The 12,170-nt window shown below is 34.3% G+C and overlaps 1 protein-coding gene across 1 annotated transcript; it reads left to right on the top strand.

Moving 5' to 3' along the window:
* Window positions 1-1,213: 1,213 nt before the first annotated feature.
* TERB1 (telomere repeat binding bouquet formation protein 1) lies at window positions 1,214-11,743 on the top strand. The gene is made up of 18 exons (XM_083370861.1): window positions 1,214-1,461; window positions 1,788-1,898; window positions 2,010-2,138; window positions 2,994-3,125; window positions 3,372-3,432; window positions 3,524-3,636; window positions 3,745-3,867; window positions 4,745-4,897; window positions 5,581-5,712; window positions 6,371-6,496; window positions 7,062-7,222; window positions 7,707-8,074; window positions 8,769-8,833; window positions 9,306-9,389; window positions 9,873-10,103; window positions 10,210-10,325; window positions 10,454-10,654; window positions 11,461-11,743. The coding sequence occupies exons 1-18, from the start codon at window positions 1,428-1,430 to the stop codon at window positions 11,494-11,496; spliced, it is 2,376 nt and encodes a 791-aa protein (XP_083226987.1). The 5' UTR covers window positions 1,214-1,427; the 3' UTR covers window positions 11,497-11,743.
* Window positions 11,744-12,170: the final 427 nt, after the last annotated feature.

The following is a 12,170-nucleotide window of genomic DNA, read 5'->3' as shown; positions in this document are numbered from 1 at the left end:
TCCAGCGGAAAACATGTACGGTTTTGAGCTAAAATATCCATTTTATTCTTCAAGAAACCAGGAAGATGTTTTCAGTTAAACAGAGCTGACAGGCCCCATTTGCTGGTTTCGTATGTCTCATGATGTCATAATATGGCTGCTTGATTGGAGATTAATTTGTTTATAATTCAGCCCAGGGATGTCTGCAAAAAAGTCAAGATGGCGGCCACAGTATTGCCCTTGGAACTTCATCTGTTTTGTTTGGGGTTTTTTATGCTGCTGATTTGACTTTGTTCCCTTAAAATTCAGGCACCCTGAGTGGCGTGGAACTGAATCTATTCCCTGAATCTGAGAGACCAAACATTTTTCTCTTTGCAAAGGAGGCTTTTTTGCCTACCTGAAATTGCAAGTCATTAAGTAATTCAGGCAAAGTAAAAAGTGTTTATTGGGGGGGGGCTCAAGTCTTTTTTTATAAGGTACAGAAATAATTGTTAAATATATTTGGTATACGTGATACATTAGAAAGCAAGTGATCAAAGACATGGATTACATGTGAGAATTGATCAATAGAAAAAAAATGGTTCTAGGTAATGTTCCACAAGTGGCAATTTTATGGGTTCACTTATAAATTAAATTATTTCTTTTTCCACCTGGGTTTGCATCTTGCAAGTATATTCGGAGATTTTCAGAATATACTCTATGGCTCACAATCCCAATCCTTTGATTTGACTCCTATTCTCAGGGCTTTTTTTGGTCATAGAACGCCCAGGACGGATGGAACCTTGTAGGGTAGGCATAGTATAAATTTTGTTTGTGAACTGTGGAGTAGGTTTGATTGCAAGATGCTAACTTCTTCACACATTATGGAAAGCCAGCTATCACAGTTCAAAATCACAATGGTGGTGGGCATATAATAAAATGATATGCTAGGCCCTAAAGTCTAGTTAACACATATACATGCTTAATGGCATATGTAAATTCACATGGTTATTTCTTCATAGGTGATTGGGTTTACTATCCTGGTTTCTTTGAGTATTTAAGTCAAACATATACAAGAAAAGAAGATGGGTCTACATGGTAGGCTATATTTGTTCTGAATTATTAGCTCTACAGTGACATTCATATCATCCACTACCATTTTAGGTGAATTATATTTAGGAGAATTATACAGAAAATGTTATACACAGATGGATTAAACTTGCAACACAACTGAAAAACTGCACATTCAAATAATTAAAAAACTTTTTTCAAGAGGTTATTGGTAGGAATGGCTGCTGCAGCTTATGTGTTCATTATTTAATTTTGCATCCTGTAGTGAGAATTGGAATAAAAAGGATAACAAATTGATAAACTGAATATATTTAGCCTACTTTTTTATTTATAATGAAGAAATTCTGTGTTTATTTCTCCTCTTCCTCCTCAGATAAAGGTTGAGAAAAAAAATCAAAATGGAAAATAGAAAAGATCAAAAAATTAACTGTGGTAAGATTGGCATACACACAATATATTAAAGAATAATATTTAATCTGCTCTGTGTATTCACAACTCTGGAAAGAATTCTTTTTCTGATATTTGTGAATGCAAATGTAAATTTGAACTTTCATGTAGATGAAGATAAAGATTAACTACAGCAATTCCCATTAAAAAAGTAAAAATATTTCTACTTAGTAAATAGACTAACTAGTAATTGTTTGAAATATTGATAAAAATATTGGTGCACTGCAATTGTCTGTTATAGATGGCAAGATTAATTGCCAACTTTAAAAAGAAATTCTAAATATTTTGAAACCATTGTTTTATCTTTCTAGATATGAAAACTGATCTGAATTTACTCCTTGAATGTCTTAAGTATCAAATGGACCATCCAGCTTCTCAAAAAGAAGCCTTGGTTACTATTTATTCAGTTTGTCAACAAAACAGTAAGCCACTGAATTTTATAGTTGAAGCTCTATTGTCTTTGTTTTGCTCTTTAGGATTATTAGTGTGGAAATAAATAAAACTATTATTCACTGGATTTGTTTTTGCTACAGGTGCTGCCTGTGAATATTTTAGAGAAATAGGTGGTTTGATGTTTGTATGGAATCTTGCAAAGTCACAATTGCACAGTTTGGTTCAAGAAGCTGCTTTATTTACATTAGGAGGTTTAGCTGAGAATAATGGTAAGACACAATTTCATTCTTATTTCACTATATCATTTTTTTCACGTATTTACAGAATCCTTTGTTTTGATCTTCATTTTTGGAGATCATTACAATAAAATGTGCGTTTAAAATATTTTACTATTTATCTAAAATCTATCACGTATCTAAAATCTGTCTAAAATCTATCTAAAATCTTGATCACCTGAAAAATATCTTTACTAAGGAAATCTCCATGTAACAGATAGAGGGGCAGAAGATGGTGAGCCAGCTACGTATATTTTAAGTCACCAGATGTTTAAATGTCAGCTTTTGTTTTCTACAGAAGGAAAATTAAAGGACATAAATATTTAGTGAACACTATGAAAATACTTCATCGTTCTGGTTGATTTAATATCAATACACTTTTAAACTCATAAGTGATTCTGCAAATATTAAAGAATAGAGGCATAAATGAAATAAATACTTGGACTCTTGGTTGCTATGAAGTTACTTGAACTCCCATCAAAACAAGCTCCCTAAAAGTCACTGAAAAAACACTCTTAGAATACAATCCTATTCTTACCTACTTAGAACTAGTCTCAAGTGAGTGCATATAATGTTACAACCTGAAAGACTTTTTACTGCAATCTTTCAACAAAAATTGAGCATAATTTCTGCACTTGAATACATTGAAATATTTTATGTTCCCAAAGCTACCATTATAACGTAGTTCTAGTCATATTTCTGAAAAGTAAGTTCCCTTAGGTAGGTGAGAACAGGAATTATAGTCACTATATTTGTTCAATTATGCATAATTACCAGAACATTCAATTGTATTTGATCAGTTAATGCCATGCAATATAGTCTTATTCACATTATATTTATTTTTTTTAGTGTTCTGCCAGCAGATGTTATGCACAGCTGAATTATTTGAGGATCTTCGTATGTTTTTAACTAATAAGAATTCTAGTATGAATTTGAAAAGAATGTCTGTATATGTCTTACTGGTGCTGGTTTCAAATAATAGTAAGATTTTTTTTCTTTTCCATGTATAAAGAAATTGTTGAAACACATATACAGGTAGTCCTTGCTTAATGATATGAGGTCTACTAAGATTAGTCCCCGCCTAATTGGGAGTCATTGGGATGAATCAGAAATTCTGGCTTGTTTAAGGTAAAATGTTGAAAAATTGCAAATACTCATTAGATTTCATTGAGTTATTAGTTGCTTAATGTTCTATTTGTTTTTTTTAAATGTTACTTAAAAATATAGACAGTGGACAAACATACGTGAGAGAATCTGGATGCCTCGATATTCTGCTACATTTATTCAGGTAAACTAACAAAAAAAAATCAATTAAAAAGTACGTTTTCATAAGCCTAAATGACCTTTTTTCATTCTTTGCCATCTATTTTCTCTAACAGAGTAATTCCTTCAGAATCTCAAATGAACCTTTTCCATCATAAAATTGATCAGTATCACTTGTGGTCCTCGGTGTGTAGTAATCTTTGTGCCTGTGTCAACAATCCTCAGAATGGTAACGACTTTATCAAGCATTTGCTCTTCTTATTTTTTTGCAGTAAATATAGGTGGGAGGGGGGATGACAAATGGCTAGTGTTCAGAGCACATTTTGTTCACCTCCAGAGGAAAATCAGAAAGCCTGCAGTTTGGTTTTTCCATATGCAAAAGACTGGCTACAAAATTGTATGAAAGCTGAGATAGTTCGTCCAATATGTTCATTCATTGGGCTCAGTGCTGCAAATAATTGTAAGTACCTATTAACACACACGCTATGTGAAAATGTTTATTCTGTGAAATAAAATGATTTGATACGTTGCAGAAGCCAAAATTTTTGAGTTATTCAGAAAAAACGTGATTTAGAAAATCTTGGTTTAAGGCAGGGGTCTTCAAACTTGGCCCTTTTATGACTTGTGGACTTCAACTCCCAGAATTCCTCAGCCAGGCACGCTGGCTGAGGAATTCTAAGAGTTGAAGTCTGCAAGTCATGAAGGGGCCATAGTTCCCCCATGCTGGCTCAGGAATTCTGGGAGTTGAAGTCCACCAGTCACGAAGGGGCCATAGTTCCCCCATGCTGGCTCAGGAATTCTGGGAGTTGAAGTCCACCAGTCACGAAGGGGCCATAGTTCCCCCATGCTGGCTCAGGAATTCTGGGAGTTGAAGTCCTCAAGTCATGAAGGGGCCAAAGTTTCCCTCATGCTGGCTGAGGAATTCTGGGAGTTGAAGTCCACAAGTCATAAAAGGGCCAAGTTTGAAGACCCCTGGTTTAAGGTTATGCAAGAACATGATTATTTTTTTACAGTTTCTGCTGTACGTATTTTATGAATCTTTTCTGTACAACTATGGAATAAACTAGTTTTATGTACATCAGCTTCATATTTTGGACTTCTTCATCTAGCTTAGTTACAAAGGAGGTTTTTGAATCTAATGGTATTAAGTTTATTTGAAACTCCTTTATAGGTTTTTCAATAGTTAGGTTTATGTTTTATTTATCTATTTTAACATAATTAAAGAACTAATAAACATTGCTCCTCCTTCCAAATCTTGCAAACAAATATATTTATTTATAAATCTTCATCTTAAAGCAATCTGGTAATTGTTTATTGTTTGGAATTTTTTTTTCAAGCAAGAACACAGAATTTTTTTATTTCTATTGGGGGATTAGCTGTTTTGGATGAGCTTCTTCTCAAACTGATACACGGTTCCTTGGTGAACAATACAAATATAAAACTTGCTGTAGTAGTGACAAAAACATTGGATGCCTGTATTGCTGATAACGGTAAGTAGCTTTTGTTTGTAAACTTAGTTACATAATACTAATAAAGGAGAATATTTGATCATAACCGCAGATGATACTGATCAAATTTATGATCGAAGCTTTAATTTCACAATATATAGACAGATTTAACCACAGTTTCAATTGGGAAAATGTGACCATCCTAGACCAAGCCAAGTCCAAAAACGCCAGGGAACTTCTAGGAGCCTGGCACTCTAACAAATCAGCCATCAATGGACACATAAACATTAAAATATCTAACAACACACTATCACCCAGCCCAAAAAGGAACAAAAAAATGGCAGCATCTCTTCACTAGCAATCAGTACCCAGATCAGCATAGAATTCAGGGGTGTCAAACTGCCGGCCCACGGGCCGGATACATCATCTGGAAGTCACACCCACCCCATTGCTGGCAATGGCAAAACAGTCCTGATACGTCTTGCGACGTCACATGACATCACGAGTTTGACATGTCTGGCATAGATTAACATCAGACCCACAATCAAATAAACAATACCCCAATCAAGAAACTAACAAAGAAGCCAACAGCAAACAGCCCAATCAAAGAATGATACAGAAGGTTTTTCTAACTGTACAACTCTTCTAAATGTATAACTTTGCGTAGGGTTTCATTCTACTGCATACCTAAACAGGCATTTTAAAAAATTGTTTTGTGTTTACAGCTGCAGTTGGCATTCATTTACCAAAGTATAACATTGTGCCTAATCTACTGAAACTGCTTTCTTACAACATTTTGGATTCAGGAGAGCGATTTAGCATTATACTTACTCTTGGACATTGTACAGAAGCCTGTGGTAAGATTCTCAACAATATTTTGATTTATTTATTTAATTGAGGGTAGAGAATGCTGCATTCAAATTTCAATATCTAGGAATTGTGCTTTAGTTAGCTTTACAAATTGCGGAATCGTAGGAGTCATTCTCATCTCTGACCTCTGCCAAAATATGTACTGTGCATCGTGAACTACTACTGATTGTGTTTGTACATAATAGTATGCTATAGTTAGCTTAAAATGACTTATTGAATAAATTAAAAATGGCTAAATTTGTGCAACATAAGCCATAAACTGTGATTTACAAGCTACAAGGTAGTAGTCCACAAAACACATTAAATTATGCATTGCTTGATGTGTGTGCTCTGTAACCATCTTCTAGGATAACTTTTGGATTTTTTCTAGATAATTATTGTAGTTCTAAGCTTAATATTAAGTTCTTGAGTTTATGATGTATCTTAACAATCAACTGCTGATGGTAAATTGCAGCGATAGCAAAATGTGACTTTAAATTTTAGATCTTACTGGTGGTTTGAGAAGTGAGGTCACATGTTTCTGAATAAGCAAAGTTGTGTTAAAAAAATCAGAATCAATTGCTTTTTCTTGGAAAGATGTTGTAGATGAGCTTACTTAATTTTACAGTTTGAACAAATATGTTTACTGAGGCTGATTTTTTTTAGAGGAAAATCAATATACTCTGGTTAAGAACAATGGCCTTCCACTTATGATTCAAGCATTGACTGAAATGCAGGATGATGAACTAAATAAAGCTGCTACCTTTGTATTGCAAAACTGCATACAGATGAGTAAGATTATCATTATTTTGATTTCTGTATTTAAAATCACCTGGACAGGCACCTAGTCACTTGCTTAGTTAAAGTTGGAAGTAACAACTGTATTCAGGTGCTCAGTATTTGTAGCTGTTGCAAAATCAGTACTTTAGGTTGAAACTAATTGTATTTATTAGACTGTTCTAGGGCTTGCAATGTATAGATTATAAAGTATCATTTTATAATAAGCTTAATTTTGTGATTGAGAATGTGTTTTTGTGAAAGTAATGCCTTAAATTAGTGAATGTTTCTAATATTATCCTAGTGGCATCTAATGTTATGCCCTCAGATGTTTTATTCTACGCTAAAACACTATGATTGCCAAAGATGATTTCATCTTGAGATGCCTGGATCAAGAAACTGCTACTAAATAGCATATTTTGCTCTGTGGCTGGCTTCTTGTGTGAATAAAAAATTTATTTGATACAATTGAAAACATAAATATGTTACATAGTGATGGAATGGAATGTATTAAGTCTTTAATACAAATTATACACCTTTATTTTGTATTAATAACACAATTATTTCTATTTTTCACAAGCTGAAAAATTATCAATGAAGATAAATCGACATTCATTCCAAGTGGATGAAAGAAGAATATTGGAAGCTGATTGGCAGAAAAAAGAAAGGATTCTTGAAGATTATTGGAAGGAAGCAAAACAAATTTTATACAAAATCAAAGGGCTTGAAAATGAGAAAGAGGTCTTTTCCCTTCTCTCTCTCTTAGTTGTTTAGGAAATCTATCAAAATCAGAAAGCCTTTCCTGATATTCTCAATAGAATCTGCTTGTATTGTTTTATTCCAGTCTTTCAGTTCTTGGAATTAATAATAACTCAATGAACTATGCTTATTTGCATTTTAAAAATAAATGGAGTGAGATTCCATTCCCGTTAGTCAGTGCTTGATGGCCCTTTCTAGCTATATGGGGTATTCTTTTACATATAGGTTTGATTTCTTCAAAGTAGTTACTGCTGAGAGAAATATGGATTATTGTACGTCCATATTATTGAGCTTTCTTGATAGCAATTTTTCCACTGGCTTTCCCATTGTTTTTATAGTCAAACAGAAGGTGTAATTCTTGCTTAGTTCTGTTTAACATCTACAGTCATGTTGGGCCTGGTCCTATCCTGCAACTTTGTTTTTTCTCTGTGCTTTTATTTCATTTCCTTGCTATTTCTAAACATAGGAAAATATCAGAAAAGAAATACTGAATGATGAGGATACCCCTGAAGAACAGTTTCTGCAGGCTTTGATGCAACATCGTCAAACAAATTCCAGCAAGCAGCCTTCAGATAACAGCAAAATATGTTCAGAAATGAAACACCTGCCACACAATACTCTTTCCAAGGTGCAGAATACCTGTAAATTCGACAAGAGTTCTTCCAGCAGAGGACAATTGAAGTCTGCCATTTGGAATTCAACAGATGTTTCACTCGCTCAAAATGATCACAGTCTTCATGCAACTGAAAAAATGACACCTCCCAGCATAAATGAAGCTTACATTACAAATAAAAACAGTTTTTGTGATTTTAGGAAAGGTGATGTTCAAGCAAGGTACTGTGCCTAGGATCTTCTGTCTAAAGCTGGCTTGCTAGTTTGATCTTAATAGTAAATCAGATTTTCAGATGGAAATGTCATACTGGGTTGCTTCCAGATTTAATTATGCATAGGATAGGTCGAGTTATTTTAAGTTACAAAGGGGCCCTTATACTATCTAATTCCTTTTTAAGTTTTGTGATGAATTCTGAACAGGCTAGAATTTTATCCTAATTGCATGGGAAACTTTGTTATCTAAATGTTTCTCCCAAAGATAGAAATCAACGTGTATCTCTCATAATAATTCATGATTTCTAGATAATGCCACATACAGGAACAATGTGTGCTATTCTGTGAATTTTTCCTCCCATATAAATAATAAATTAATTATAGGGTGGGAGAATCTTCCAAATGTTGAGTTTGAATGTAAAACATCAATTTGATCAGTATAACAAAGAAATATTGTGTTGTCACAATGCAAGCCCTGCCCACTTGATACATGCACATCATGTTGTTATATGTGTATTCAAATGAGTGTTTGTGGCACAAAAGTGCAACATTGGTTTTATCACTTGACAGACTCAGCTGTAGATACCCATGAATGAACACTGTATGGTCTTCAATTAGTGGTGCAATATGAAAGGTGAAGTACTTTTGAGGCATCTGTCAAATCTCCAAACTAAAATTCTTAATACTCTTTTAATCTTTTCAGTGAATTTGTTTTTAAGAGACCAGATTTTCTAGTAAAAAGCCCAATGAAAAAGATTCAACATACAGGTAGATATAATTTCTCTAAATATTTTAATTTCAATTTGATTTTTAGAAATTATATATTTCTATGGATGGCTAAAAGGTACACAGCTACATTCTGTGATACACTACTCAAAACAGCTAAGTGCTAGCATGTATAGAATATTATTACACCAATAGTAAGTCTTCTTTATATTGGAAATAGGACTCTAATTCTTTTTAGCAATCTTTTGAAGGACTAGAATCAATATGTAAACTAAATATTAACAATATAAGCTCTGTATTGCTGTATCATACAAAGGAAACTAGTATAACACAGTGATTAAATTGATAGGTCAAAAATTTAACCTGGGAATGTTAGTTGACAATTAGTTTTTATATATTTTGGTATGTATCACAGTATTTCAGTCCAATTCTTTTTAAATATACATAAGTGGCAATATACAAAAGTTAATACACCATTGATATTAATGCATTTCACATTATTTTATTTTTCAAGATCTAAAATATCCAAGGAACCCAAGCAGAGGGGTGGGACATATTCTGACTGTTTCCCCTAAAATAAGAGAACTCAGATGTTCAGGTAATTTTTTTATTTTATTTTTTTAAATATGCTCATAGATTTTTCTGTTCAAAAGGAAACCCCATTAAATTAAACAGTAATGACACCCCAAGTATGATTTCAGCCAGTCAGCCAGCCTATCCAAAGGAAACAAAATTGTTAGGAAGTGGGTATAGCAAAATGGCATGGATAATAAGTACAATTTTCTGGGACTGCCCTCCCACGGGCCATGCACTAATACCATGCTTTTGTTGGGTTTTTTTGCTACAATATAACTTGGTTCCTTCCTTGCCCAGCAGAAAAGTCCTATTTCAGCTTTTTATGAGGATATAATTGACCTGTAGGGCAATATATCTGTAGATCTATTGATAATTTTCCAATAAGCATTTTCTAGATTTAATGATTCATTTATCACAACGTGGTTAAAGCAGAATATAAATAAGAAATATTAAATAATGTAATGTCGTGCACCTGTAACGTTTTATTTCTATAATATATTCTCAGGTTGTAGAATAGGAAGACTTTCCTTAAACAGCCGAAACTTTAGCAAGACTCTGCAGTCTTGTCAATATCTTTGTGAACAACACAAAATTATTCTAGAATCTGAGATGGAATATAAAAGGAAGTTGAGAAGATCCATTATGGCTAACAAGAATACTTTTGCATATCATAATGGTAATCATGATGACCAGAGATTCAGTTATAAGAGAAACTCAACAGCTGTGAAAGAATTAGGTATGTCAAACAACCTTTATCCCTTACGAGTAATACCTAGCTTAGCCCCATTCTTTGGTAATTTTCAGAAAGTCTAAATAAGCAAATTATGTTTTGTTTCAAACAGCATATTTTCAATATGATGCATATTCTAAGAACCAAACAATGAAACAGAATTATAGCCTTCAAGAGCAGGACCTGAGTGAAAACCATCCATTTGAAAACCATCCATTTGAAGAAGCGGTACGGCCACCTAAATATCAACATTCTGCATATTAATATCTGGGTATATTTTCTGACACCAGATAGTGTTCTTTGTTGAAAGGGCTTATAATTAAACTTTTGGTGTGCTGTTTTAATTAATATTGCAGAATACTGAAACTCTATCAAATGGGTCTGCAACAACTTTAAAGAAAAGGAGAATCAGGAAAGATTTTACATCAGAAGAAATAAATTATCTTTTGGAAGGTGTAAAGAAAATGGGGCATCATTGGAATTCAATTTTATGGGCTTACCCGTTTCAGAAAGGACGGACAAATGTTGATCTTGCTAAGAAATACTGCAGATTACAGGTATTTCTGTTTTATAGCTGTTTTCTACGTGGAGGGAGAGTAGCAGAGACCTTAAAGTGAATAGCTACAGTAGTGGCCAAAATTGTGGAAACCGTTTGGGAAAAGTGTACCGTAGAAATGGCACCTTTGGTTAAGTTTCCACCATTTTTTCTTCTAATTTCTTTATAACTGTAGCCTTGTTCACTTAATAATACTATTTTACATCGCTTTCTCTGCAACCAGTCAACTCTTTAATTTTATGACGTTTTACAAGCTCACTAAATGAAAGAACAGAAAAAAGCCGAAGCAACTCAATAGCCATCACATAAGACACTGACAAACGTCCTCAGTTTCCACAATTTTGGCCACTACTGTGGTTAGGATAAATCAGCTTGGAAAAACTAAAAAATGTGTTGGAAGATGGTGATGGAGGAACCAATAATAAAAGCTAGTCCTATGGAACCGTTTACCGGTTGAGCTCCAGATGGCTCCTGACCTTCGCTCCTTCCGACGCGACCTAAAAACATATCTGTTTAAGCAATCCGGTCTGGTCTGACGGCTTCTGTTTTAATTATTGTTTTAAGATAACTATCTTCTGCATTTGGGCAAAATTAGGGTATAATTTGTTTTTAATATCTGTATTTGTGCATTCTGTTATTTATGTCACTGTTCACCGCCCTGAGTCCTTAGGGAGAAGGGCGGTATACAAATCAAATAAATAAATAAATAAATAATAAATACTTCAATTCTACAGCCCTATTAGAGGCAATGAGTAATTGATACAAGATTAATATGCTTAGCTTTGTGTCATTTTTTCTCTTTTTCAGAAGAATGAAAAGAGCAGAAATGCACTACTTCAGTGAAACTGACCTGTAACGTGGTTTGAAATGCATGACTTCCGCTGCTTTGCAGAATGCAGGACTTGCTTTGTATCTGGGGGCTTGTAGTACACAGGAGAACGTCTTTCCATCAAGCCTTAATTATTTGCCCAGTGCAATTATGTTGCATAGCGATACTGTAAAAATTCAAAATTATCACATTGTCTTTTAAGGAAGCGTGTAATGTGACAACACCGTCTGTAAAAAAAAATAAATTTGAAATGACTAAGAAGCGGATATTCCCACGAGTCTAACGTTCCTTAAATTTAACTATACCCTCGCTCCCTGTTTTTTTTTTTTTTGCGTTCCTTCGAACTATTCGGGCTTTTCAAGCTGTCGGCCGCGGAATTCAGTCTCGCAACTGAGGCTGCTACAAAACGGTGTGACTCCGCATAGCGCCCCTTGCAAGCTCCGCATCCCCTTAGCGTAGTAAATGAAAAAGGGGCGGGGCTAAACCCAGCTCTTACTGTATTGTGCTGTGTTCTCTGGCAACCTTCGGGCGTAGCCAAAGAAGCTGCAGTGCTCCTTGCCGGCACTAGGGGTCCCTATTTGGCGCAAGCTCTGGGCGGCGGCCCCGAAAATCTTGAACTCATCGTCCAGCAAAAAAAAATAAATAAAAAAATAAAAAATCCGCTGCTTTTGGTGTCCGCAGAACTGCC

The sequence above is a fragment of the Vipera ursinii genome (assembly GCF_947247035.1).
Source record: "Vipera ursinii genome assembly, chromosome: 10".
NCBI classification, from domain to species: Eukaryota; Metazoa; Chordata; class Lepidosauria; order Squamata; family Viperidae; genus Vipera; species Vipera ursinii.
The sequence above is the reverse complement of the archived record's forward strand: the minus strand, read 5'-3'. Positions and strand labels throughout refer to the sequence as shown.

Excerpts from the sequence above, each read along its gene's own strand:
- TERB1 (XM_083370861.1), top strand. The coding sequence starts at position 1,428 with ATGGAAAATAGAAAAGATCAAAAAATTAACTGTG. Across the intron at positions 7,223-7,706 it reads GGCTTGAAAATGAGAAAGAG|GAAAATATCAGAAAAGAAAT; the intron begins GTCTTTTCCCTT and ends TTCTAAACATAG. Across the intron at positions 8,834-9,305 it reads GAAAAAGATTCAACATACAG|ATCTAAAATATCCAAGGAAC; the intron begins GTAGATATAATT and ends TTATTTTTCAAG.